At 42.8% G+C, this 27,708-nt stretch overlaps 2 protein-coding genes across 2 annotated transcripts in view; one reads left to right on the top strand and one right to left on the bottom strand.

The window, feature by feature from the left end:
• Positions 1–11,760, bottom strand: part of LOC104036705 (ubiquitin carboxyl-terminal hydrolase 12) — a 31,917-nt gene extending 20,157 nt beyond the window's left edge. The window contains exon 1 of the mRNA XM_075720380.1: positions 11,714–11,760. Coding sequence (XP_075576495.1) covers positions 11,714–11,749 — 36 coding nt within the window. The 5' untranslated portion in view covers positions 11,750–11,760. The remainder of the gene's footprint in view (positions 1–11,713) is intronic.
• A 6,214-nt stretch (positions 11,761–17,974) lies between these two features.
• Positions 17,975–26,801, top strand: LOC104026234 (ras-like protein family member 11A-like). The gene is made up of 4 exons (XM_009482789.2): positions 17,975–18,119; positions 19,571–19,627; positions 22,037–22,119; positions 26,334–26,801. The coding sequence occupies exons 1-4, from the start codon at positions 17,975–17,977 to the stop codon at positions 26,799–26,801; spliced, it is 753 nt and encodes a 250-aa protein (XP_009481064.1).
• Positions 26,802–27,708: the final 907 nt, after the last annotated feature.

Below are 27,708 nucleotides of genomic sequence, written 5' to 3'. Positions count from 1 at the left end.
AGGATCAGTGCCAGTTCAAGCAGCTCCTCATTTGTTTCCCTACATCCATTCCCTGCTTCCAAGTACCTCTTTTTCCCCTCCACTATCTCCCCCCAAAAAACCCAAACCAAACCTAGACGTAAGAATAGCTGTCTGCAAGGAAGAACTGCTGATACAGCCCTCTCCAAATGCTCCTTCAGCTCCTCACTCATACTGTTCTGATCAACAGCGTGACTTTGGCAATAGCGTAACAGGAGACTGTAACCTACGTGCTATGTAAACGCACAAGAAGAGGCGATGCTGGTTTTGAGAAATTTGCAGTCCTGAAATCAGAACTGACTGCTAAGTGAGGCTCCTTTACTCTTACATCCTGCATGTTTCAAGATTAAGGAAGGGATACGTGTAAAATCTGCAAGCTTGTGAGGTTCAGTTTAAATTTCTCTGAACTGTCTTCTCACCAACTCCATGATCCCCGATACCGTATGAGAGAAATACTGGAGGAACAGACAGCTAAAGCAGGTGCCACAACTTGCAGCACTAGTGAAACTAGACAACCCGAATACTCCAGTCTGTAAAGCAACATATGGAATAAACTTCTGAGCAGAGAAATAAAAGCATAAGAATTGTAATTTTTAACAAAAGTATGCTACAAAGAATTTAATAACCTACCATAAACCAGTGTTGCAATTCAACCAAACCACCAACTGGTATTCCACATGTACCTACCCATCTAATCTAACAGGTTACATGCCTTTTTTTTTTTTTCTTCTAAGTGCCTCCTTGTATCTACTGCCCAAACTTTGTAAATTTGGGTAGAGTTAACTGCAGGGGCAGATTAAAAATTACAGTTTCCTTAACAAATTAAATGCTAAAGTTAGTCAATCAACCACAAGAAGCTAAATTAACCTAACATTTAGTTGCAATGTTTCTGAAGTTTCTTGTCAGAGAACATTTTAAATTAGCATACCAAAATCATGAAAACGAAAACAGGACTCAAAGTAATTGTGGGAGGAATCAAAGTCACAAACTAGTCATAAACAGTTCTGAAGAGGAAAACTTGCAAATTAAATAATACACAACAGACTGAAAAGGCTCTAGAAAATGCACGTGCCTAGCATACCACGATAAAATAACTACATTGCAAACAGTATAGAGTGATTTATCATCGGAGTCAATGCCCAGGAGAACTACACTCACAAGGCAACAAGTATGTAGCGGGGGGGAAAAAAAAAAAAAATCACTTTATGGTCACAGCACAAATCAGCCTCGGTCATGTTTCAGGGTGGGAATACACAACACATTTGTGAGTAAGGCTGCATAACCGGAGTCAATGTTCAGCCACTCGCAATCCGTGATCTTTGCAACTAAATTTGCAAATGGCAAATTAATCAACCAGAGATCAAACCTAGTGCAGCATGAGCCATGTCTTGCTGTAATGAAGCCCAATAAGCAGCTTTGTTTTCAGACTGATAGGTGTTATACACATTTTCCCACCCCCGCTGAAAGATATTTCCATCTGGATAAATACTGCTGCCTCATATCACATAAATATTTGCTCATAAGAAACAATACACACTTCGTAATTGGGTGCCACAGACAAACTATTCTGCATCTTACAGTACTTAATACATCTAAAAATGTAAGAAAATGAATACCGTTTTCCTGAACTATGACACATTGTGGGAGCAATAAAAAAAATGACAAGAAAAATCATGAATACATACCAGTTGAGTTTGCTTGGCATGTAAAAACTAAGCAAATAACGTACACTAAAATACAGCTAAATATAAAGCTTAACGCATGAGATTAGAATTGACTTCTCATTGCTAGTGCCAGACAAATAAATGCATCTTACAAAAAAGCCCAGAAGCAGATCCTTGAGACTTTAGGACATCCAAGGAAATGCTCTCAAGGAATTGCTCTGCTATTCCGATTCAGGAAGAGATGATAACTTTCTGTACACAGCTCTCTGAGCAGGAACAAAACACAAATTTATACAGTCAAAACACAATTACCCGCTGAAGAAAACATCCCCCTAGTTTAACTAGAGTGGTAATACTGTTTTACTTATGTAATGAGACTCTCAGAGAGATGCGAATTTAACACTTCCATATTGGTGGGGGAGGTGACAACTAAAGTTTCAGCAACTCGTAACCAGGATTTGTAATTTTCTAGAAATTACTGCGACTTAAAATGATGTCTCCGAGGTTGGTTGCACTCTCCAAGAGCTCCCCTATTCTGTTCACACCCCCACTAGCAGAACTGACTTTGAATCTAGAGAGCGAGCAAGCCTAGCTCACTGGGTTTCCGCAGTTCCGGCACTATTAGTCAAAAAGGAAAATGGAAAGCTGCCTGGCCCACCTGAACTCTCACCATTTTAGCAGTTCAGAGTAACAGATACAGTAACCAATGGCCAAGATGACCCAAACAGACCAACAATAAAATATTTTCTGTCACAGCTGCAGTAATTTTACTTTATGCATTTTGGCTAATCAAAAAAGGGACCTATCCAAGAACATTTGAACTCACTGACTTCCATCAGAAAAGACAAACACGATTAAAAAACAAGCCCATATACTGAATTTTAAAGTATCAAACAAAAGCACAGGGAATTGTTAATATTCAAGTTTTTCTCCACTTTTCATACCAACTCAGTGAGGACATTACAGCAACATTAGATATGTGTGAGATATAGGGCAGATAGCATTAGTTGAGTAAAACTAGTATTTACCCAAAGAACACCAAAAGGTCTCTAAGGCAGGTTTGGTTGAGTTTCGTAAAGCCAAAAGGGACGGTAAAGTAAAAAGATGTGAAAAGAACAGTTTCAAAAACTCTTTACCTGAGGTAGCTAAGCAAGTCATCACAGATGAAGCGATCCCACGGTACAGCTGAAATTTTAACTGAACAACCCATCAAAACCAGAATAGAGATCTACCAAGTCTTCCAACTTGTAAGCTGCGAGTCCTTCTTGCTCAGTAGAGAAGTCTTAAAGGTTTATTTCCACTTCAATACACCATGCAAGTGGAAAAAATAGTAGTAGACTTCTATTTCTTAGCCAGATTACACTGCTAACTCATTGCATCACCACAACGAGGTAAGAAAGAAGCGTGCTTAGCCATTACGGTCTCTTATAAGCTCTACAAACAGCGTGCAACTATTCCTGCAAAGAAAATGAGTATTTTGCCTGGTCTAGATTTAATTGACTTCAGAAACTGGAAATGTATCAACAGTTTCCAGGGCCTTAAATACGGTGTGATTAATAAGAACTGCATAGCTCAGAACATGAACTACGGTCAACTGATGACAGAAATCCGCACGTCCGGCCTCCACACGGTTCTTGCTTCGAGTTATAACTTCTTCCCTTTTTAGTACTATGAATTTTACTAAGTTTCAGCGAAATCCTGATCCTCCGCAAAACTTTGCTGAAAATAAGTGGACTATTATTACAGACTAACCAACGTTACCAGTCACTTTTTTTTTTATCCTGAACTAACACTTCCACACTTTGAAGGAATTCACACTTCCATTTCTAAGCATCTCCTTTTTGCTGCTATGAAGGTAACTTTGCAGACACAGGAATGGTTATAAAAGCAGTGTCGTATTATCTTGATAAACATGCAAGCAGACCCGATGAGCATGAAGCAGCTGCTGCTCTAGCTTCAGTAAGAAAAGGATCAAAATCAGCACAACACTGGGTCAGTAGCCTTGCTGTTATTCAGAGCTCTTGTCAAAAATAATCAGGTCAATGCTGGACTGCTGCTTGAGCAAACAGTAGCAGAGAGGCACTGAAGCTATAAAACGAGGGGGGAAAAAAAACCCACAAAGAAAGGGTTATGAGTGGGAAGATCCCACTGTCCTCTTTGCAACAGCCTCGAGATTTGGTGAAGGGAAGCAGGGCGCTTACTGTTGCTAAACTGCATTTCTATCAAGGATTAAGATGGCACACAAGGAGGGCTCAGGCAGCTCTCCTGCACATTTTGGAGGGTGCTGGTTTCACATCTGCTTTGACTGAATAGTGGAGCATCTCACATTAGCACAGTCCACTAGCTATTAGCAACTGGGTGTATTTTCTAAACTGCAGAGGTAAATGCGTGACACTTTTATGGGATAGGCTGGGAAAGAGAAAGAAGTACACTAAGAAAACAAGAAGAAACCATGGTGAAAGAAGAGGGATACTAAGTGAAGATACAAAAAAATATAACCATTCAAATAATTACTAAAGGTGGCCACAGAGCAAGCAGCATTTCTGATGTGCTCTAATTATACAGTGTTTTTGAAATTACGCAGGAAAACCCATGCAACAGCAGATTGTCAATGGATTGATAACTATTCTCTAACCGTTCATTGCTAGCTCAACATAATGGGACAAAATACTAAATATTTGTCTGGCTTCTTAGAAAGACATGGCAATTTAGAGACCCCTAAACAGACAGTACACTTGTCGAACAAATGCTACTAGTTTTTTAAATGCTAACAAGGATGAAGCAGTTGCTTGAAGTACAAGAAATAGCAGTAACTAGAACCATGAAGCCCTTCTCATATTTTCAAAAAATACAACCATAAACTTGCAGTTTGTTTCTTTTTATAACACTAACGATCCTGACAAAATCTACAAGAAGTCTGAGTAATCATTGCTGTGCTTATTCTGGGGTGCTCCACCATTTCAGATGCTCCATTTACAGTTCATGTATAGACAGAAGGACCTTTTCAGAAGAGAACTCTTAAAATCTGTATGTGTATGTATTACTGCTCCCAAAGTTCCAGAAAAATTCCTGCGTGTACTTTGTATAATGTTTAAACCGTAGTTTCCTATGCTTGCCTTTATACTTCAGCTGCTTTAGTCCTATCTAAAATACACACAAGACTAATCTCATCACCAGATTACTTTTAACAAGCTAGAGAGAATCAGTTAATTTAAAACACTCTCCATATGGTCCATGGAAATCTGAAGACACAGCCTTTCTTCAAGGATAAATTATTATTTTTTCAGCTCAGTGCAAAATATTAATTTCCCCATTAAATGCTTTTTACACAAGCCTTTTATCCTTCTCCCACTGCAATTAATATCATTCAGTTCAAACTAAGAAAGTAAAGCATTGCAACTTAGGGTATCTCTAAACTTTCATTACAGCTGCACGCATGCTCGAAGCTGCGTAGCATGGTTGGTGTAACAGCCTGTTGAAACAAAAATCCCTTACGATATACTAGCTTGGGCTCAATACAGTACTAACTCAGCTTTTGGATTGGAACCAGCTTATTCCCACTGAACGCACAGCACGCACCTGCCTGCAAAAGACATTTCCCTTAAAGGCAAAAAAGGGAAAGATATCTAGGAGATATTTCACTGTCCAGAACATATCCGGTACACAAGTCTTGCTGAAGTCTCTAATTATTCATTTGACTTTTTCTTTTTAACAAATTAGAGTAGGATAAGATTTAGCATTTGAAAAAAGCTGGGAAGCAGCTTTCAAGTTGGGCAGAAAGGCTCCAAGGGACGCCATCACGCAGCCCTCAAGATTAGAAAAGCCGGTTCAATACACTACATGACTGAAGAGTGATTTTTAAAGAGTGAACAAACAAAATAAAAACAAAAAAAAAGGGGGGGGGGGGGAGGGGAAGATCAGAGCTACTTAAAAGCCAGAGCTACTTAAAACCTTTCAGGAAAGAAATCTGAATTTGATGATGCGTTTCATACAGTTTGCCTGCACTTACTTTACTGTATTAGCTGTGATAATAGTTCCAGCTTCAGGGCTATTAAAATTGCCATGTGGGAGAGTAAAGAGAGGAGCAGAACTGGGGTTGTATTTCTGAAAGTTTGCAGAACATACTGTCATGATTTTCTAAACACAGAATTAAATGTTGCTTCCCCATCTTTTAAAACTCCTTGGTTGTGTAGCACTGAAGTCAGATAAAAAGAGTTGTCAGCTCAGCTATCACTCACTATGATTTAGGTTTTGAAATGATCCCTTTTCATGCATCCAGGAAGGCTGCTGTTCTAGGCATAACAAATTATGGTAAATTGAACTTTGGATTCCAGCAGTTAGCGTGCTTATGCAGGCAAAACAAACTGATAATCTTGAAAGGAGCAGGTATAACCGTGTCACAGACTTTCCACAACTCCACACTTCCAAATACTACAGAATCTTCTTAAGCTGCACAATCGCTCAGTGCACAGCGGAAAGGCTGGCTGTGCCCACCTTTCCGTACAGAGTGAAGCTTACGGAGCACTGCTAATATCACAGAGACCACAGGGAAATTAGAAAATGCTATATTTCAAAATAAGCTTACTACTACGAAGTGTTTAAAACCTGAAGTAAGTCTGAATTAGAGTGTTTTTAAATAAATTAATACAGAATGCTTTGTAAACTGTTCCGTGTAAATGTTTATTCAATTAGGAGCCGGTCTTGCAAGATCCACAGGATCTATGCCTCACAAAGGTAAAGCAACTCATACACACTTGTGAAATTCTGTAATTTTATGTTCTTTAAAATTAGATAGTAAAGCTAGGCTCTGGGAAGAACAACGTATGGAAAGGGTGCTGGATTAAGGGTAGGAAGTATCGGAACTACTGCTCCGAGTCTCAACCTTTTAAGGGGGTACTGTAAGCAACCGATTTCCCCCTTCTTGGCCACTGTCTCCCAGATTTCCAAAGCGTTCACAGCTAGCTCAGCCACCCGAGCTCCACAAGATTTCTCCTGACCTTGGGTTTCTCTCGAATGACCTTGTAACACACACACAGAGTAGGTGTCTTGCTAGGCTCTCAGGTATTTTACAGCTTTTTGGCCCTCCAAAAGCACAAACAGATCTACAAGTGTAATCAAGACCCAGCGTCTACCAGTATTGTTCTTTTGTGAGTGGGTAATAAGATTTTATCACGACCTTCACACATCAAACAGTGGAGGAACAATACTGTAAAAAGTGAGGAAGTGGATGCTGATGGAAGGCAAAACGTAACACTGCAGATTTATGAATAGGCTGTAACTTCAGACATGACACATGTACAGGTTAAACAGGCACAGAGGTTTGGTGATAAAATTCAGACACAGGACCCATCAATGGATCTGGATGTGTATATATTCACAGCTCAGCGCACGAGAGGTTAAGTGGATAAATCACTAGGAAAGGAGCTGAAAATATTAAATATGACATAAGAAACAAAACGTAATGATCCACCCTGCAGCCCTTTATTTTGGCAACAAGTCTAGGAATCTTCCAAATTGACAACTCTAAGAGCAAATACTGAAAGCCATTTATTTTTTATTAGGAACAAGTTACTAAGTGATGTGCACATAACTACGTATGAATTCAACGTATTAAAAGCACTGACTAAATCCTGATTAAAGAACAAACCAAGAAAGATTCAATAATATAAAGCACCTCTTGAAGGATCTACACTCTGCTATTTTAACATCTTTTCCCAGGTATTCGTACCTCATTTTTAAATTGTAACAGCTCTGTAGTAGAGGTCCTCTAGTATAATTAATATCTAGTTTCAACTAACCAACCATAAACTGCCCACAGTTTCCTCAGTACTCCATGGCACAACACAGTCAGGATCTCTTTTTCTCAGGGACAGTGAAGTCATGAAATCTTCAAGTTTATAGACAATCTGGGATCAAAACAGACACCAGAACAGCAGAAAAACTAGTGCATGTGGTAGTAGCTCAGGACTCCTGTAAAATCCTAAAAATCATTCCAAGAAAACCTGTGTTCTATCCACCGGAGTTGGCTGGTAGCTGCAGGCTGGCTGGCTGCTTTGCATGGCTTACATCTCCAAACTGCCACAAGTCCAAAATCTGGAGAATGCATCAATAACCACCCATCACACACACAATATTAAACTAGAGTACAAACAGCACGTGGAAAAACCTTGCGCAAAGTGACCTACTAACTCGTTTGCAAAGGGTTACACACGTTTTTTTTCCCCTAAAACAAAGCAGGTTATTCTCAAGCTGGATTTTAAGCGCAAAGATGAATATTTGTTTCCTTTAGCTTAGCAAGGCAATCCAGAAGCAGAGCACTGCTGGAAACAGTCGTCTGCTTAGCTAGCTCTACTCTTCTCCTCCCTTCCTTCCACTTCCTCAGCAATACCTTCCCAGCCATAAATGCTGCTTCTCTGATAAAGCTAAAATAAAGTTCTACAAATACAGGTGAAAAGGCAGTAAGGCAAACATTACACATCAGTGACATGAAAGCCCTGCTTGAACTGAATAGTGTAAATTATTCAGGCGGCAAATGGAAATATATTACTTACAAATGATTCAGTCATCTCTTCTCTAGCACTGAAGTTAATAGTTACATCCGTGCTGTACTGATTCAGAGGAGTAGAATAAGACTGCCACCAATTTGTATACTGGATTTGAGTTCTTTAGGCATGTCTTACTGGTTTAGCAAACAATTAGACAGGAATCTAGGGGAAGTCTCCCTAATTAGCCTACCAGAAACACCAATATTTCTGCTAACAGCTTACTCCAGGCTTTTCACAAAGATCAGCAGAGAGGAACAGATCAGATCTATACTTCACGCTCCGCTCCACTCCAGTGGTCTGTTTTGCTTCTCCAACCAAACAGAAAGTTACTGTCAATGCAACAAAAAAACCCGAATTCCTGACTCAAAAACTCAGTTCTACAACTGACTGCCTCAGCCTCCTGGAGTGCAGCAGGCATATTCTGGCTGAGCTGATGCAGTCAGAGCCATGGAAATTCAGCCCTCTGTGCTCTCTCTCCTCAGTCATGAGAGGATTCGCATCTGTCCATGACCATGCGTATGCCACAGAACCACAAAGATATCACTATGAGCTATGTATTTTTCATGAAGGGTAACAAAATGCCTCAGTAGTGCTTTCTATTTCACTCTCCCAGTTAATTTTGCAGTTGCTTGCAAAAAAGAAAACAAAAACTCCTAAAGTCCACGGTAAAGATAAGGGCTGGGAAATAAAATGAAGTCAAAGGGACACAGCAGAGAGCCAGAGCTCTAGTTGGTAGCTCTTGGCTACGGACGTGCCTCGCCATATGGTGTCAGCAGCCTTACCAAGCAATGAATCATATTCAAATGAACCAGTATTTTCATATGAGTTGCCAGTCTTCGCAATGCTATAGTTGCCACATGAATATTATGCAATCGCTGGAAAAGGGACGGTGCTCACATAAAGGAAACATAATGATCATGAGGCACGGGAGAGATGATCCATGCTACACAAACCTGGAAGTTATTTTAGAGAGGGGGATATCATTAAAGATATAAGTACATTAGTGTCTACTAACAAGTTTGGGCACTGAATTTAATTTTTAAAGAGATACTGCAGAAGAGTGGAGTGTCTGAGATGGAAAGTCAGAAACACCAGTCCCTGTGATGCTGACTGACTGAGGGGTCTGAGAATGTCACATACCTGTATTTCAGTTTTCCAGCCCAAAGCACAGACAATGACTAGAAGTGCTAGTAAAAACCGCCTATTTTACTAAAAAAAAAGGTAAAGTACTGTACAATCACTACCTATTAGCATAATGCTGAAGAAAATAGTTTCCTAAAGAGACTTTGTAAATGTAATGAAATGTTTTTATAAAGAAGGCTTAGTTTTTTCATATTCGCATTATGACAAAGCAATCAGTATTTTTACTCAGCGGACATTAATTGAAGCAGATGCAAACAAACTGATTCAATTTTAAAATACAGCACCCAGACCTTAATTTTCCTGGGCTAGCTGAAGAAAAAAATAGTAAGATTGACACTCAATTTTAGCTAAGCTATACATGCACCTAAAACACTGATGCTGAAAAATTCCATAGCAGTTGATTAAATAGGTATGTAAGAAATTTGGAAGCAAGTTTCATACAATTATTTAGTACTAGCAGCGCTGCTCAACATCTTCCACAGAAAAATTAAACGGTAAGTTCTCCGTTTGAAACAAAAACAGTGAGGAGAACTGCTTCCCCAAAGCTGCAATGCTGTGAAAAGTCTCTTCTTGAAAAAAAAAACCACAGTACTTTAGAAGGGACATCAGGAGGCTACAAGTATCTGCTTAGCTTTCACCTATCATCACAACCAAAATCAAGGTAAGCGCAGGAGCAAAAACGAACCCAAAATTGAGTACGTATAGCTAGTCTCTAAAACCAAATCACAAACGCTGGAATGGCTGTATTCAGGTTTGGCTACGTACCCACAGGAAAATGCACTGCCTTACATTTGCCCTCTTAATCTGAAGCTCAGTCAGCTGATCTCAGGAATGCATCCAAAATATTATATGGGATTGAGTCAATCACTTGCCTCTGGGGTGCAGAGCTCCACAACAAAGTCATGATTCAGCCACCTCTCATGACCTTAATTTCACCTGTGTTTGTGATGGGCAATTAAAAAATACAAATTCTGTTGGAAAAAAATCTAGTGAGATTAGTGAAGTATGAAGTTATGGGAAGTCTTCTGCAATATCGAAAACTTTAAGATCAGGCATCCACTGCCACAAATTTAAAAAAAAAAAAATTATTAATCTCTCTCGTTAAGAGTATTACTATGAAACTCCAAACACTCAGCTTTGTACAGCACCACTGTGGTTCAGTTCAATGGGATCTCAAGTGAATCAAAGCCGGTAGTCAGTGCCTACATGGAAAAGAAACAGAAAAACCCTGCACCCTTCACACACGTGTGAAATCAGCCTCAGCAAGCTGGGATGTAAGAGCCCCTCTTGACACTGCAGCTTCTCTCTCATTTGCTACTGTTCAAATGAGAGCTAAAACGGAATTTTGACCACCTGGAGCAATTAAGAAAAACAAACTACTAAAATTGAATACCCTCAGCCTGATTCTAAGTTGGATTTTGGCAAATCAAACCCCTGTTATAGTTTATACCGATTAAACTCCTCACAGTAAGAATCTTTGTGAGATGTTGAGACGGCATATCATTAACAAGACGTGATATTTTATTATGAGTCAGCTGCGTTTTAGTGCTAGACAAACCACTTGCTGGCCTCTGTTTACGCAGCAACGCAACTTTATTAAAAATTCTGCATAATCATGCAATTATCAGTCTCCCTCTTGCTAGATTTTCATCGGCGATACGGATGATACCCTGGTATATGCATTCACGTGAAATGATTACAGAGCTTTTATACGTTAGCATCGCAACCTTTAAATTGAGCTTAGTTATGGCAAGAAGTGACTGTGACCTGAGCCAGAAAGAGAATGAATGTTCAATAACGCCCTTGGTTCCCTTCTCTCTGAAAGCAAGCACCCACCCGCCCTAACCATATTCCTGCAGACAGGCCGGCAGCTGACACATCCACCAGCCAGTTCTCATTCCTGCAGAGAGCTCTGCGCTCCCCGGCCACCCTTCCCCAGCCGGGATTAGGGCCTCATTACCCCAAACCCCGTCAAAATAGCGGCGCTGAGCAGCCAGGCCCCCGGCTCAGCCCGGCTCCAGCGACGGCCGCTTCTCCCTGCCCCTTCCCCGGCACAGCCCCTCCCGCTGCGGCCGCCCGGCTCCCGCCCGCGGCCCGGCCGTGCCCTCCCGAGGGGGTGCGGGCAGCGGGGCGCCCCGCCACCTCCCACAGCCACCCCCCTACGCGGACGGGCGGCGGTGCCTCCTAGAACCCCTGGGGTTTAATTACTTTTACTAATTCCTACGGCGCCCGGCCGCGGCGGGGCCCTCCTCAGCCCCTCAGCGCGGGGGCCCGGCAGCGGGGCCCCTCGCCGGCCGCCCCCCGCCCCGGCACCGGCGGCTCCCGGCCGGCCGCGGCTCTCACCATGGTACAGATGGAGGCGAGTCTCCGGACCGTCATCAGTATTTCCATCCGCCCGACGCGGCCCCGCGCCCCGCGGCCGCCCCCGCTGCCGCCGGCGCCATGTTGGGACGCAGCCGCCCAACTGACAGCGGCAGCCGGAGCCGCAGGTGGCGCAACCGCCAAATGGGGCCGGGCGCCCGGCGGTGCGGCGCCCAAACGGCGCCGGCTGCGCGCCGCGCCGCGCCCCTCGAGGGTTCCGCCGCCCTTCCCGTCCCCCGCGCCGCCGCCCGCCTCCTTCCCCGCTCTGCCCTCCGCGACCGCGGGCAGACGGAGCCTGCCGGGCCCCTTCGCTGCGGGGGCCGGGAGGGCGGGCAGACCTCGCTTCGTGCACGGCGAGGCCTCCCGCAGGGTCAGCGCAGGGCTGGGCGCTGCGTGTGGCACCGGCAAAACCGGGGGAAGGCACCGTCCTCGCCGGGATGGAGCTGGAGGACGTGGCCAAGGCCCCAGCGAGGGGAGCCACGGCCACCCCGGAGCACCGAAACGCCTCCAAGGGGCATGCTGAAACTCCGCGTCGCCCAGGACTCCTTTTTTCAGTGGTTGCGAGCACCCACAGACGGGTTTTTACGGCCACGTGCGGTGCGATGGCGGAGTCGGGCGGTGGTTTTGCACCACGCGATCCTTTGCCGCTCTGCACCACGCGTCCCCGCTCCAGCAAAATCACAAAAAGGGCTCTTTCAGAGCACAGCGCTGCGAATGACAACAGCGTCTATTGTAAACCCAGGAGGAAAAGGAGTGAGAAATGTCGCCGAGGCGCCATACGGCACTTCACGCAGCGCATAGCAAAGGCAGATACGTATCAGAGGAAAACATCCCTCGTGAAGGCAGGGATGGGTAGAAATGTTTGTCATCCGGCTGATTAAGATCTACGGAATTGTGTCAAGCCTGGAATGAGCCTGGCTCGTATTCCATATTAACTATAAATTGAGCTCCGTTGAAAAGCGCTGACGAGGGCTGGAAGCCGGCTGTTCACGCTGCGCGTGAAGCGCGCCGTCGGCGGTGATGGTGCTCTTACCGCACGCCGCCCCTTACTCCGGCCCTGACCTTGTGGGAATATCCACAGGGAAGAGAGGACGGTTCAGTTTCCAAAGCACAAACTTTTTTTCTGAGGCCAAGATGTTTCCATTCTATTTGAGTCGCTCGCCTGCAGCGATGTTCTCTTACACACACTGTACTTTCCATGTCATCTACTACAGGCTCCTGAGGGAGAGTATTCCACAACCTAAAAAAAAAAAAAAAAAACCACCCACTCCTTACAAAATATGCTAATAGTGAAAAAGGACATGTGCTCCTTACAGGGTTTCCATGAACAGCAATGCAACAAAAATAGGGACAGGAAATACAGAAATAGTGGAATCTGTACAGAGTTTAACCAAATTTCACTATATATTGACATGATCGCCTCCCTTACATCCCAAAATAGAATCAACTATGATTTATCACAGCTGTCGCAATAGCATCTGAGGACACTTCCTTCCCCTTTGGCCTCAGGATCAGAACAGTTTTGTGCTGGGTACAATTATGATGCTAAAATGGCAGTCTTGTCCCCAGACAACATCTTCTGAGGTTACTGCTGAACCACACGGCCAAATTTTTAACTCATTTTACCCATGATCAGGCTCTGCACGAGGTGAAATCCCAAGCACGCAGGGAAAGGCCGGTTCCTCGTGCACATCACATTCCGTTCTGCTCCTTTCTTACCTCCTGCAACGATGCTTTTTATTTGCCTTTCCCAACTATGAGGGTATTTAGTTACTGGGAGCAAAAAGGTGGTTAAAGCACTACTTTTGTTTAGTGCAATGTGAGAACTGGCCTTTGGGCCCCAAGTTTGCAACAAAGAACAAAGACGGTCAGACAAAGCCGCAAAGATCAATCTCTTGCTGTTTGGAATACATTCAGGAGCGGGGGATGTGTACACGAGCCACCAGCTACGAGTTTTATCACAGCATCGAGTTTTATCGCAGCATCTGTCAAAGCAACCGGCATTTCCCCAGCACCGCATTTAGCATTTCTGCTCAGAAATGAGCCGTTCCTTCTCCAGCGCCGTCACCATAACGTCAATATACCGTACCAAACCACCTGAGATCTCCTGGAGGCAAATGTAACCATTATAAATAGACTTTTAGAAGAAAGATCATTTTTGCCACTGCTAGGCAGAAGGGGAAAGAATGACAACAATTGCCATTTCCCCAACATGCTGGGATCTTAGCAAGATCGCTCCGGCTGTACTCATCCCTTACTCCTCCTGTAAAATGTATGAGGAATAATTATATCCAGTTTTAAAACCAATTTGACGTCCTCATATGAAAAGCACTATGGTAATGGCAAATATTTTTATTTTTAGAATGCTTCATCTCTGAAGATGTGTAGGAGTGCCAACAACAATAAAAATACAAATCTTACAAAAACCATAGCCAAAAGCAACATAGACCAATAAATAAATCTGTAAAAAATTTGGTGTGGAAACAACATAATCCCTGTGCAGCATGCAAAGGCACGTATCTTTGCATGGAGCAACCCAAGGAGTGGTTAGTGAAATCTCCAGAATCATCCAAATGTTTTCAAAGTTGCTCTGCGTTTTGCAAACATTCTCCCTCTAATTTAAGCTATTGTTTTTCCAAGAGAATTTGAATTTAAAGCATGGTTTTCTTAGCTAAATATAAGTCCATTGTGCACAAACAATGAAAATCTCTTCTAAAAACAATTCTTATTCTACATGCCAAGGGTTATACAATCTCAAATAGTGTGAATCCTTCTGCATGGTTTCACTCAGTGAAAAGACTATTCTGACAATCCAGAAAATCAGATAAGGATCAGATTTTAAAACCTCTAGCTTTGACTCTATATCTTACTCGAATTCTTTCAGAATTAGAGCCTAAAAGTTACGATGGGGGGGAGGGTGGGGTGGAGGAGCTTGAGTATAGATTTAAAACTTTTGGAGAATATGCTGCTTTTTTTATTATTACTAAACCCCATTCTCTCTGGACAGGGATTTCTGCACACAGTGGAAACGAGCTTTGGTTAGAAGCACAAGAAGCCTGGGCTAGTGTGTAAGAAATTTAGATTGAACCATATTAGCAAAGGAACTAGAAATTGATTGGTCTGCTTCCAAGATGCAGTCTAAAACTGCTTTCGCATTTGTTTTAAGCAACCAGAAGCCATCACAGCTGCCAAAAGAAGCAGTTGAACATTTCCTCCACCACTGCTCTTTCATTCCTGCCCCCACGCATCTCCTCTCCTGTGTCAGCACCAGCACCCGCACAAGCACATGGTAAACAGCTTTTCCAGTCTCTCCTCGTACAGCAGCTGCTCCACGCCTGTGATCATTTTTGGTGCCCTGCTCTGTGCTTTCGCAGACCCCGCTATTTTTTTGAGATGCAGAGAACTGCACGCCGCACTGGCGATGGGGATGCTCCAAGGGTTTATGTAAGCAGCAAAATGCTACCCTATGTCTCCTGCTCCGTGACCCTCCTGAGGATAACCAACATTTTGTTGGATTTTTTTGCTGGTGTTGCACACTGAGCTGACGTGTGTGAACTGCCAGTGATGACGCCAAGGTCTCTTTCCTAATTTATGAGTGCCATGTCCAAGTTCAGCATCATTTAAGCATAGTTTATATTCTTTCTCTAGATGCATTGCCTTACATTTATCTAGACTAAAGCTCACCTGCTGACTTTATGTGTACTCGCTCGCTTTTGCGACATCCTTCTGGAGTTCCTCAGCACTGGCACATTTGGTTACCCAAAAGGACTTTAATTTTTGTTGCTGTTGATTGTGTTGCCTCTCTTTTGGAGCAAGCCAGCAGATCCGTATTCTTCTAGGAATGTCTTTGCTCATATAGAATATTCTCCATGATCTTGCTTAACTTACCTGGCTTTTTTTCCTGGGCTGAAACTCTTCTGGCCACCTAGAAACTGATAGATATATTACTGTTTGTTTTTATAGGAGGACTATTGTGATGAATACTTTTCTATTACTCACTAACATATGCTTTTAATAGCAAACGGTAACAAAGGTTCCAACATCCTACACTTAAAGAGGCAGACAGTTACATACCGCTGCTAGCTAATCCCCAAATTTATAATGGGTCCAGCTCAATAACACATTTCAAAGTACCCTGTTAATTGACCACAAGATTTTGAGCATTTTCCTATTCCTCCTCTCATTTTGCCTGTTCTTACAAAACTTGTGTGAGATTAAAGCACGCTGGTAATGAAATTTCCTGGAAAATATTTTTCAGTGTTTGGGTGTTTGCAAAAATCTGGAAGCCAATTTATGCTGGCAGATTTGAAAACCATTCCCATAGGAGCCATGTCCCAAAAGACGTATGATCTGGCATCTCCCTCCCAGTACCATGAGCTGGGTAGCCCTCCAGACATTTTGTTCCACCTCTTCATCAGCTGACTGTCATGATGGTCAAAGTAATAACACTTGGTGCTTACACAGCAACTCTGCACAAATACTGCTTCAGAAGTAGTTTTCAGAGGGGAAACAGAGCCTTAGAAAAGTGACACATCCATAAATCTTCTGAATCTTGTGCTTATTTCACTGGGCTGCTCTGCACCAAAGCTGGATTTTTCTAAAGCCAGTTCACACTCAGCACATTCTCAGTGATGCTGGTGTGGAAATCGAGATCATTTGACAACCGGGCCCCCAGTGCTTTGGGAAGGGATAGTAATCTAGAGACCTGGCCTGATTTCCCATCCTCTTGTGCTAGCTCGCAACTGTACCCCTGGCCTCTAAAACCTGCTGGGGAACACTCGTGTGTATGCTGTGATTGAAAGCAGTGGCTTGAAAGCAGCTGGGCAGAAAAAAGTCTTTGAGGTGGCTGCAGCCTCGACGTAACGAACCATGCCTACCTTCTGCCTGCTAGGAGCGTACAGAAGACAGGAAAAATCTGCATCCTCAGGTCCCCATGAGCTGCGGGAGGATTAGCTGCGGTGCCGCTTTCCCTTAATATCCCTGTCTCCCACGCAGCGTGACCGAGTGCACGTCTCAGAAGCATGCTGCCTGCGCCAGGCTCGCCTCTTCCCACTGCTGCCTAAAGCTGCTCCTGCCCCTTGCAGACCTCTTCTCAGAAGTTCTTCAAAGATGAATGCTTTAGCTATATTTTCTGTAGTTTCATTTACATCTGTTTTATATTATTTGCAGTTTTGCTTTATCTGGGTCACTCCCTCTCCACTGCTCTTCCCTTTTTCTTCCCTCCCCATTATCCTTGATAACTGAGAGCTGATTGTAGCTAGTGTACGGTTACATGCTGTCATCCCTACAGACCCTGCAGCTGCCAGCTGTCTTAAAACTACGCTGGGTTTTCCTATGGAAGTCAGTCTTTCTTCATTCCCTCTGTCTGGCTTGCCCCACTAAAGGATACTGAGTCCTTCCTCAGCCTTCCTAAGTCTGTCGCCAGCCCTTAATTCACTTTTCCACGTTTGGAGAAACTGCAGTGTCCCAACCCAATGCTAACCCACGTTCTAGTGGGCCATTGAGACTAACAACGTGTATAAACCAGCGGATCAAACGTATCCTGGAGGATACATATGTGAGCTAGTATTTTGGAATAACCCACAGCTGCCCGAAAGCTGGGGGGGGGGGGGGGAAAGTGTTTGTTTTCCTGAAGAGGAGTGTCCCATCAGCTTCGGCACTCCGAAGGGGCCCAACCGCAGGACACAGTAGGACAGGGAGAACAACGGAGCGCGGAGTTGGAGCCAACTGAAAACGCAAAGAAACTAGACAGGCAGAACGGGATTATTCAAAGTGGAATTGGAGCAGAGCATGGGGGACGACGACTGTACCTCGCTGAAAACGCTACTGTGATGACCGTGAAACAGAAGGATCTCGTTTTAGCGAAGAGCCAAGGGACGGCACATAAAAGAGGCGGCGGGGAGATGAAGCGGGGAGCGAGCGAGGGAGCGTGGTGATGGAGGCACACGCTGGTGCCCGGCTGGAGGAATGTCATGGTTTCACTTGTGATTGGCTGCGGAATGGAGGAGTCAGTTTTCACGGGGGCTGATCAAAAAGTTCCCTTTTGCTTTCCAAAGTTGCTGTCTGAGCAGAGGCATCGGGATGAGGAGGCCGGTCGCTCTAACATTCCTCAGGAAAGCTACTTAAATGAAATGAGAAGGCTTCTCTATCCAGGGATATACAGCCAAGAACAGACGCCGAGAAGCTGTTTTCCTTCTTTTCTCCCCCAACTCCTACTGGAGTTGAACAGCTCTCATTTCTGGCATGCGTCTCATCTCTCAGGATACTATGTCACAGTATTCTACTAACTTTCTCCTGCTCCCCATACCAGAGTATCCTGTATTAGACTGCGTGCCCAACAAAATCATCAAGCTGGTGGTACTGGGTGGCAGTAGCGTTGGCAAGACAGGTAAGTCCACAGGTGCAGTTCCATGCTTTTTCTTGCTGCTGCGCTTACCAGCTAATTTGCAGCTCAGATAGACCCAAGGCTGTGAAAACGCTTAACTGTTGCAGCTTGAACATTTTAAGTTACTTTTTTTTTTTTTTTGGCGGGGGGGGGGGGGGGGAAATGCACTGAATAATTTGTGAGGCAGATTTGCTGTAGGTCTGTGTGAGCAGCCAACGTGAGGTGGCAGCTGAGAGGAGAGGACACCGTGTTGGGAGCTCTGTACTCACAAATGATTCTACCTGGTCTCGTGCAAATTATTTAACCGTGTCTAAATTTCCACACCCCAGAAATCGGGCTAGTGGTTTTTATTCTCCTGTTGCAAATGTTTTATGCTCTACAGACAAATAACAGCGCACAAGACGTGTCTTCCTGTATTATTCTCCAAAGGAGAGAAGGAAAGAGGGTAAAGCGAGCATTATTGCTTTCGAATATATGGTTCATGATTTCAGAAATTATTAAGGCCAGACCTGTTTTACTACATCTGAGGTTCCACAGGACTCAGTAAAATGTGTGATTGTTTTGGATGTGAAGCAGCCACGTTTTCATATTATTTTTAAGTAGTTTGTTGAAGATAGCTGCAGAGTCAATTTCATTTAAGGGTACTGAGGAAGTGACCCAGTATCCACTGTGAGAAAAATTATTATTTTAAATGAAATCGATGATAGAGTTCTTTGCAGAATGAACCCTTTTATTTAGCTATTAACTAAGTGGTTTTGCAAATGATTAGGAATCTGCTGAGATGAAAGCACTGCAGGAATGTAAGTTACTGTTGCCACAACGGGATTTTAAGTGTTATAAAGTGATCAAGAAAAAGGAAAATGTTCTAATCCAACAGTGTAAGAAAGCACCGCGGGTTAAGGTGAATAAGGCAGCCCAGGGCGCTGCAGCATGACCCATGCGTGCAGAGCACATGCAGTTTGTTTGCTGGACGTGCTTAGATTATCACTAATGGGTTTCATGAGGAGGACTGAGGATTTTTAAGGCTGGGAAGAACCATTACACCCATCAGCCTCACTTCTTATATGACAGAGAGGTCTTAAATGTGGTATCTGGATTAGTTGCAGCTTACTGGCTTGTTACTCTTTTTTCTAAATTATTTCAAACCAGAGGTCAGATTGTTATACCTGCAATCACAACAAACAAACCTCCGTATCCTACACTGAATAGCCGTGCTGAATCGAAGGGGTAATTTCCAACACAAGTTGCGAAAAACTCTGCATTAGGTATCACAGCCTGGCCCCAGTCTTTTTCTGTGAGCATTGAGAGAAGCATTTGCAGAATAATATGTGAGCAATTCAAAGATTAACTTGGTTTCATATTATACCAACTCTTCCAGTAAGATATTACACATGTTCTGCAAAGATTGATTTTGGTTCACATTAAAGACCCATATTTTTTTCATTGTTTTACAGCCCTGGTTGTGCGCTTTCTCACAAAGAGATTTATTGGAGACTATGAAGCCAATACTGGTGAGTCTGCTTTCTACTGCAGTACTGCAGATAGCTTGAAAAGAAATCTGCTCTATTTTGTGACTGGTGCATATTACAGGAAAGCCAAGCAGTGTTAGATGTCCATAAGGTGCATATTTTCGGTTAATAGCCTCAAGCTATGAAAGCAATAAATCAAAGGCTCATTATTTATGATCCTTTTAGCTATTTTTTTTCCAACTTGATGGAAAAGGATCAGAGTAAAAGGTTTGCTTGGGGACATACCTATACTAAAATGCAGACTGCAGGAACAACTTGCATATCGACTAAACCGCAGAAACCCAACGCTGCTCTCTCTGCAACCCCAGGGAAGCCAGAGGAATTCCAAAGTGCGTAAAAGTCAGTTCAGAACTTTTCCTGTATACTCCCTTTTTTCAGTGGCTTTTATGACAAGGGAGACTTCCAAATTGAAGTCTTCTTTCCATAAGATAAGCAAAGCGACCGTGCAAACTGCTTCTACTTCATTTCTTGTTTAATCCTGACACCTCAGAGGATGTGTTGATGTGAATTTTAAATTCACAGCCTCTGTTCTGAGAAAGTGTATTGGCCAGTGCTGTACAAAGGATCTACGCACACCGTGCTCATACCTACTAGCACATCACACATGCAGGCCATCTCACAGTTTTTGGGTGAAGGAGGACAGGATTCAAAGCCGTGATTGCTTCACTTTGGAGATGCATGCTGAATTTGGAATGATGAGCTAGGAAAGGAGATGGCAGTACAAGACACCTTTGATCTCTGCCTGTCTGGTGAAATACAACCTGAAAACTCCTCCTTACAGCCCCCTCTCACTGACCCTAAGTAACCTTGATGGTTGGCTGCACTATTTCTCTTTCTTTTCCTTCCTCTCTTCTATGGGAGACTGTACATCAAGTTAAGACTTCTGAGATTTGCAATGGATTGCTGCCAGAGACATTGCTGAGAACCACATGCTTTTCTCATTAAGCTACCAGCCCAACAGCCGTGCTGTAGAAGAAACAAATATGCCAGAAATAAGAAACAGGTGGCAGTGTGTTTGTGATCGTTCAACCATGCTTCTCCTTCAGTTGGGTATAAGGCAGAGCACAGTCAGTATCTTGAAGTACCTGCTCTTTTTTCTGCAATGCATTACAGAGTCCAAATAATACGTTGCCTGGTCTTGATTCAGGGGTGCAGTATCTTCCCGTAAAACAGTAACATCTTTTCAGCTTAAAATCTGATGTGTTTTCAAAAAAAAAAAAAAGGGAAAAAAAATCCCAGAAGGGCTACATCACCTCACAGTCAGTATTAAAACATAATATGATAATGTTGGATTCAGGTGCAGCAAACTTTACCATACTAAATTTCCTTATATTGTAAATGTTTCTATGAGCTCAGATTCTTTTCCACTGGAATAAACGCACCTGTTTCCTTGAACCAAAGATGATTTTCAGAAGTGATGGCATTATTGTCACTAACTGACCTCCCTGTTAATCTGAATTCCTTACTCTCCAATAGATGGGATTTCTCTACATTTGAGATGAAGTACATAGTTTTAGATGCAGCAGTGACAATTGTATTTGGACAAGCCTGAAAGGCTGTACACAACAGCTGTGGATATAGCATTTCTTCACATATCCATGGGGCTTCTATTAAGTTCTAAAGTAAAATGATGATGACATCAATCTCTGAAGCTGTCTTTATCACAACCGTGGATAGTTCGTAAGATCAAAACTTAAGTTTTCATTGTCACTTAACTCGCACTCCAGTAAGAAAATAAAGTTCAAGCCCAGAATAGCGATGGTCTTATTAGAGCTGGATCAGTCCTAGATGTTTTGAACTAACACTTGGCCCTAAATATGTGTCATTCAGATTAACCAGAAATCAGATTCAAAGTGTCCAGTCTGTGGGGATTCCAACCAAACTCTGACTGCTAAGGTCACGCAAATCCCAAAGAGCATCTACGTGTTTTGTATACAGTCACTTACTCTGTGTCCAAAACGCAAATACTTTCCTTTTTTAAAAGCTTTCAGAAAAATGCAATAGGAAACAGCTCGCTCCTTTTACGGACAACACCTGCATATCTTGGTTTGAGATTAAAAATATATGCACTCCACATTTTAAAATGTTAACAACATGGATTGAAAACCTGAATGGGATTTATGCGCCCACTTGGACTATTTGATTCAATACAAAGTGCCACCTTTCCCAGATACCATCCTAGGTATACACTCACAACATCTGACCACACAGCAAACACAAAACCACTTTATGTAAGTAAACAGCCACACAACCACTCTGGTGCCATTCACTTTTCTATAAGCAGCTCATTAAGCCTCAAAAATCTGGATTTTCAACAGTTCCATTTTGCCTTTATGTACGCTTTCTTCTTTGTTACAGTCACTGACTCTAATGATCTTACTTTTCCACCAGGTGCTTTGTATTCAAGAAAATTCACCATAGATGGGGAACAGATCTCTCTACAGGTGCAGGATACTCCCTTTGTTTCATTGGAGGTAAAACATCTGCTCAGTGCAGCGGTGCTTTACAGCTCAGTTACTCTCTTGTTTGTTGCCAGCACTTCCAGCTGTAAGTAACTCTATTTAGCAGAAGTATACCTGGGCTCAAACCCAAGTGAAAGCTAACAGGGGTACCTTAAGCCCCACCAAAATGAGCCCTTGAAGAGGTTAAATCAGGCTCCTTTGAGAGTAAGTCAGAATGAAACCAAATCTATTTCAAACACATTACTGCCTCCCAAGCCTAAACAGAAGTAAAATCATAGTCTGGCTCGCTCCTGCCAACTCCTTGATTGCTTTATTTCCTGTCAAGTGGTTTCTGACCCTGCATGGCAGAAAACTCACCTGCCTAGAGGTGCAGCTGGCTCAGCTTAGACCTTTCGACACACCCAGAATCTTTCTTCTCTAGAGAGGTGTTTCCTTCCAAGGGGACAGGCCTCACAGCAGTCGTCATTTCCAACTAGGGTGCTTTTCAGTGCTTTCCTTATTTTATTTTATTTTATCCTTATTTTATCCTATTTTTAAGGTGTTAGCATTTATCTACACCCCTCTTTCTATCAGTGTTTTATATATACTAGATTTAGTATTTGACTAGGAACCTGTTTCTAGAAACATTTTTCCAAGCAGGATCTAAGATTAAGATGTCTTTTTTTGAAGATCTGCTTCACATGCAGAACGAGAGGCTGAAAATAGCATCAAAGCAGCAGGAAATGTAATGAAATGTGGTTTTCCATGAATGGTGGAAATCTCACGAGGATAATAATTCCTATAGAACAGCTGAGTTTTTGTGACAAAATTAGGTATCCTCTTGTCACCATCAAACCTAATCTTCTAGGTTTGGCCTTAACCTCAGTCTAAGCTCTGACTTGGCCAAATACATGTCTAGATGGGAACACCACTTAGAATCATAGAATCGTTTAGGTTGGAAAAGACCTTTAAGATCATCCAGTCCAACCATTAACCTACACTACCAAGTCCACACTAAACCAGTCAAGGGTAGACCAGACTAAACCATGTCCCCAAGTGCCACCTCTGCCCGTTTTTTGAACACTTCCAGGGATGGGGACTCCACCACCTCTCTAGGCAGCCTGTTCCAATGCTTGACCACCCTTTCCGTGAAGAAATTTTTCCTAATTTCCAACCTAAACCTCCCCTGGCGCAGCTTGAGCCCGCTTTCTCTCATCCTCTTTCAGTCTAGCCCTGGACAGCTTTATATATCTTGTTTTGTCTGCACAGACCCATGTGTGCATGGGTTCATTTCTGTGCTGTGGAACTGTTCCATCCTGAGCTTAGAGAACAGGATAAGCAAAGCTCCCACAGCCTCAGTTTCCATTTCCATTATCTCTGATGACTGGATGTAGATTTAAGCAGAAATCTTTGACAAAGTTCCACGCTCCCAGCTGCTGCCGGGACGCGCAGAGCAGTGGAGAGGACCCCCCATTTATTCTGGACACTAAAAAGCAAACAAAAGCTGCTATGGAAGTCCTCCAAATATTCAAGTGGGACTTAATAGCACAAAGGCCCTATGCCAGCTTGCTTAGAGAGGACATGCAAAGAGAAGCTGTTGGTGGTGATTAGGCACAATTGGGACTGCCTGATAAACGCTTAACAAAGGGAATCCCCTCTCTGTTCTATCCCATGGAGAAAGGAGGGAGTGAAAGAATTTAATTCCCTCTTTCACACCAGATATATGTTTATTTTCCGGTTTCCCTGTTTTAATTAAGGCTGTGCCCTAAAGTTCTGTGACTGTAGCCAGAGCTCCACAAAATTTAGTAATGCCAACAGCTGAGGTTTCTTAGCCAGAAACGATTTTAATTTAGTTAGGAAGGAGTTTCAGTTTTGTTGTCCCAGTCAAAGGTCTGCACTGTTTCAACAGTTCGCACAGACACGCTTATCTTAGCCTGTATCTATGTTTGCATGAACTGATGTATCTGAAATCATTTGAAGGGACTGTTCCTGAACAGGACTTGTTGAGACTGAGAATAGGTTGGCTCTTCTGTTAAAATCCTTAAGGAAGAGAGTTTCTTGCGCTCCGCAGGCTAAGCACAGTGTTTCAGGAGGAAGTCATGTGGAATCACTCAGGATTCTAGCCACACTGGAAATGTTAATGTTTAAGAGAGAAACAGAAGCAAACAGATAACTGGTTTTGTTAGGTGATTCATTGCTGCTTGGTCTATACATGGCAAATGACTGTGTGTTTCAAAATTCATTCTGGAGCAGAGATTTCCATTTAAAAAGTAGCCCATTAGCCTTTGATTTTCCTGAATAAAGCATTCCGATGGGGATTATCCATCCCTCTCACTACTGGGTGGGCCTAGCTGGAGTAACTGAGAATTTCTGCTCATTAGGGCTCTCTGAATGTACACCTTCTCCAAAAACATTTTCAAACGCTTGCCAGAGCAATTAGTTCCTTTTCCCCGTGAAAGGAGTTTGCTGGTGAAAAGAGGCTAGCAGGACATGAAGGGTGGCTAATTATCTACAGATTGGATACAACCCAGACACCAACAGTGCAAATTGCCCTTCTTCCCACAGTCTGCCCTGGCCTGGCTTGAGTTCACTCTCATTAACCTTTTAAACAAGGCTGCTCGTGAGGATCCCCCTCCGTTCCATGTGCAGCTCTGTTGGGTTTTTGGGGTTTGAGGGTTTTGGGGAGGGAGAGGAGCGCCAAGAGCATCTGTTAAACAATTTCACTGCTACCAGGATTTAGCGTTACTGTGAGCTGGCAAGGGCAAAGAACTAGTAGGTATGATGAGCAGTATTGAAGTATCTACAAAGGGCAGTTAGTTAGCAGAACTGTGGAAAGTTGTAAGCCTAATTTATACTCTGAGCCTTCAGAAATTCTGCTTCCTTCTTCTCACAGAAGAGCCGTGTCGGTAGTCCTTTTTTTCCTGTCTGATCTACCATAAAAGAACTGATCAGTTTTACTCATTCTTTTCCACCTCTGCTTCTTGAAGTTAGGCTTTATATTTCATACTTAGGTGCCTAAATAAAAGTGATCTGTTTTGGGAGATTGCTGAGCACACGCAAATTCTGTTACTATTATTATTATATTCTATAGATAAATAGATAATGGAACTTACGTTCTAATGGTCTTGCTGAAGTTGATGAAGATTTCTTGAATAGAATTTAGCAATAATAATAGAAGTTTGGGCTCTGTATTCATGATGTTGAACTCCCCTTAAAATACACAAAAGCCTCTAATTCCTACCAACTTCATCAAGAGCTGAATACTGAATATGCTTAGTGCCTTGTTGGATATGAAAGAAATTACGAAGTTCCAGAAAGCCTGTAATATTGATAAGAAAGTCAGTTCTTACAAATCGAGCGTACTGGCAATAACTGCAGCAGTGATCTCCCTATCTGGTTGGGTTACGTGCCAGCACGGATAACAAAGAGTAGAGGATTAGCTGAAAATAGCTTCATCTTGAAAAGTGAGCTGATCTCTTTTCAAACCTCACAGTATTGTATTCAGTTTTATATTCCCAATGCTGGTGATTGTTATGGCTGGCTGAGTAGGAGCGGTGATGGACTGAACAAATGTGTGACCAGCAAAACAATAATATAAACCCATTGCTGCTCTACAAATGGGTAATGAGATTTCACCTCATTTTCAGTTCCAGTAATTGGTTATTTGTAACAAATTGCTTTTTCCAAATAACTTTGCCTTTGACTATGTGGAGACCTACATGGCAGAAAAACCTGTCAGGCTTCACCAAATAGAGTTAGTGAGAACCGCTGTCCACGGAGACATTGAATACAGAATTGGAAAAAGCCCTGAGAAAACACCTTGGGGGACAACCGTTCACTTGCGGTGCTGTGACTAGCCTGCTGAATTTTATAAAGCTCTTACTGTGCCCCTCACAATTTTATCCACAATAAAAGCGTGGGTTTCTGTCACACTGGTTTAGTACAACAGAATACAGAACAAACTTTTTGATATCAGTATTTTGGCTCTTCTCTTATTTTCAACCAATTTGCTCTCACTCCTCTGTACTCCACATTACTGCTGACCCGTAATATATTACTGACACGGTGGAAATTTCTCCTGTCCCTGGTACATTCCCTGGCAGTCAGAGAGGTTTCTGCCTGTACATTGAGAAACAGCCACACATTAAAACAAAGCTCTGAGTAGCTAACAGGGCTGTGTGACTGTTTGCTCTGTCTGCTCCCTATTCTCAGTTTTCTAATCTCACACCTCTTGGTTTTGACGGCAGGATGACACTGACAGCATATGCTGCCAAGAGCAGATAAACCGTTCAATCTACTGGGCAGATGGCTTCGTGTTTGTTTACTCCATCACAGACTATGAGAGCTACCGAGTCATCCGTCCCCTACATCAGCACATCCGCAAGATTCACCCAAATGCTAACATTCCCCTGCTTCTGATGGCGAACAAAGGAGACCTTCTGCGAGCCAGGCAGGTGTCCTCCAAAGAAGGACTCCAGCTGGCCAGTGAACTGGGAGGTACTTACTATGAAGTCTCAGCCCGGGAGAACTGTGAGGGAGTGCATGAAGCCTTCCAGCAGCTTTGCCAGGAGGTCAGCAGGATGATTGGGAGCTGCAATGGAGAGAAACGGAGAGGCCTCCACCTTGTCCGACCCAAGTCTCCAAATATGCAGGACTTAAAGAGACGTTTGAAACAGGCTCTGACTTCCAAAGGGAAATCTGCCACTACACTTTGATGTAGCCAACAGAAATTGTTTTCCACAGCCCTGGAAAAAAAGGCAAGAAAATAAGCTGGTAATAAGGGGCATCACCGAAATTCAGCAATCAGGTTGTGTGAGAGGCTCTTTCATTTTGTCTTTACATCTTCCGTAAAAATCCCATGCTTATTCAGCAAAGGAACTCACAGAATTTGCTCTTTGGGGCAAGAATTTAGAAACTGTGATTTAAAAAATAGATTGTCCCACATGATTTCCTTTTTGAAAGGGACACAGTCAAATAGTTGAGGCTTAAAATGCGAATTTTATTAATAAAAATAATTAAATCCTACTTTTAAGAGAAGTGACTTCTCTTGGGGATGGCTGCATTCCCAAACATAGGTGATAAGCCACAGCAAGGCACGAGGAGAGTGATGTGAGCTATACTGAGCAAGCAAAATTTACCAGATTTGCTTAGTCACAAGACTAGAAAATAAAGGCAAAAAGTAAATGAAGAGCATAAATAGTGACAAGTTATAACTGAAAGCTTTTAAATTGCAGTTTAGAAAGTGTTCTTAGCAGCTTGGGGAGAGATTTGTTCATACACAAGCTTTAGCCTTACAGTGTCTCTTTAAAGGGAGATTTAAAAAAAATCACTGGTTTTTTCAGATTATTTTTCTTTAAATGCATATTGACTGTTTCTGAAAGTGATTATATGGGCAAAATACATACTTGTAGCAGCATTTTGTAGTCAGTTTCTCAATGGCGTACTTCTCATTTTTCTGTAGGTTTCCTACATGACAATGAGAAGGAGACAAATAGAGCAGCATGGTTTAAAATCTGCAAAAAAAATGGACTGTATTAATCAAGAGCAAGGAGGTGACCTAAAACTATTTAACTTTTCTTTTTCCAAACTAGTTAGATTCCAAGTTCAAGATGCTGTTTTAAA

The sequence above is a fragment of the Pelecanus crispus genome, chromosome 13 (genome assembly GCF_030463565.1).
Source record: "Pelecanus crispus isolate bPelCri1 chromosome 13, bPelCri1.pri, whole genome shotgun sequence".
NCBI classification, from domain to species: Eukaryota; Metazoa; Chordata; class Aves; order Pelecaniformes; family Pelecanidae; genus Pelecanus; species Pelecanus crispus.
This window is presented reverse-complemented; position numbering and strand designations above follow the sequence as displayed.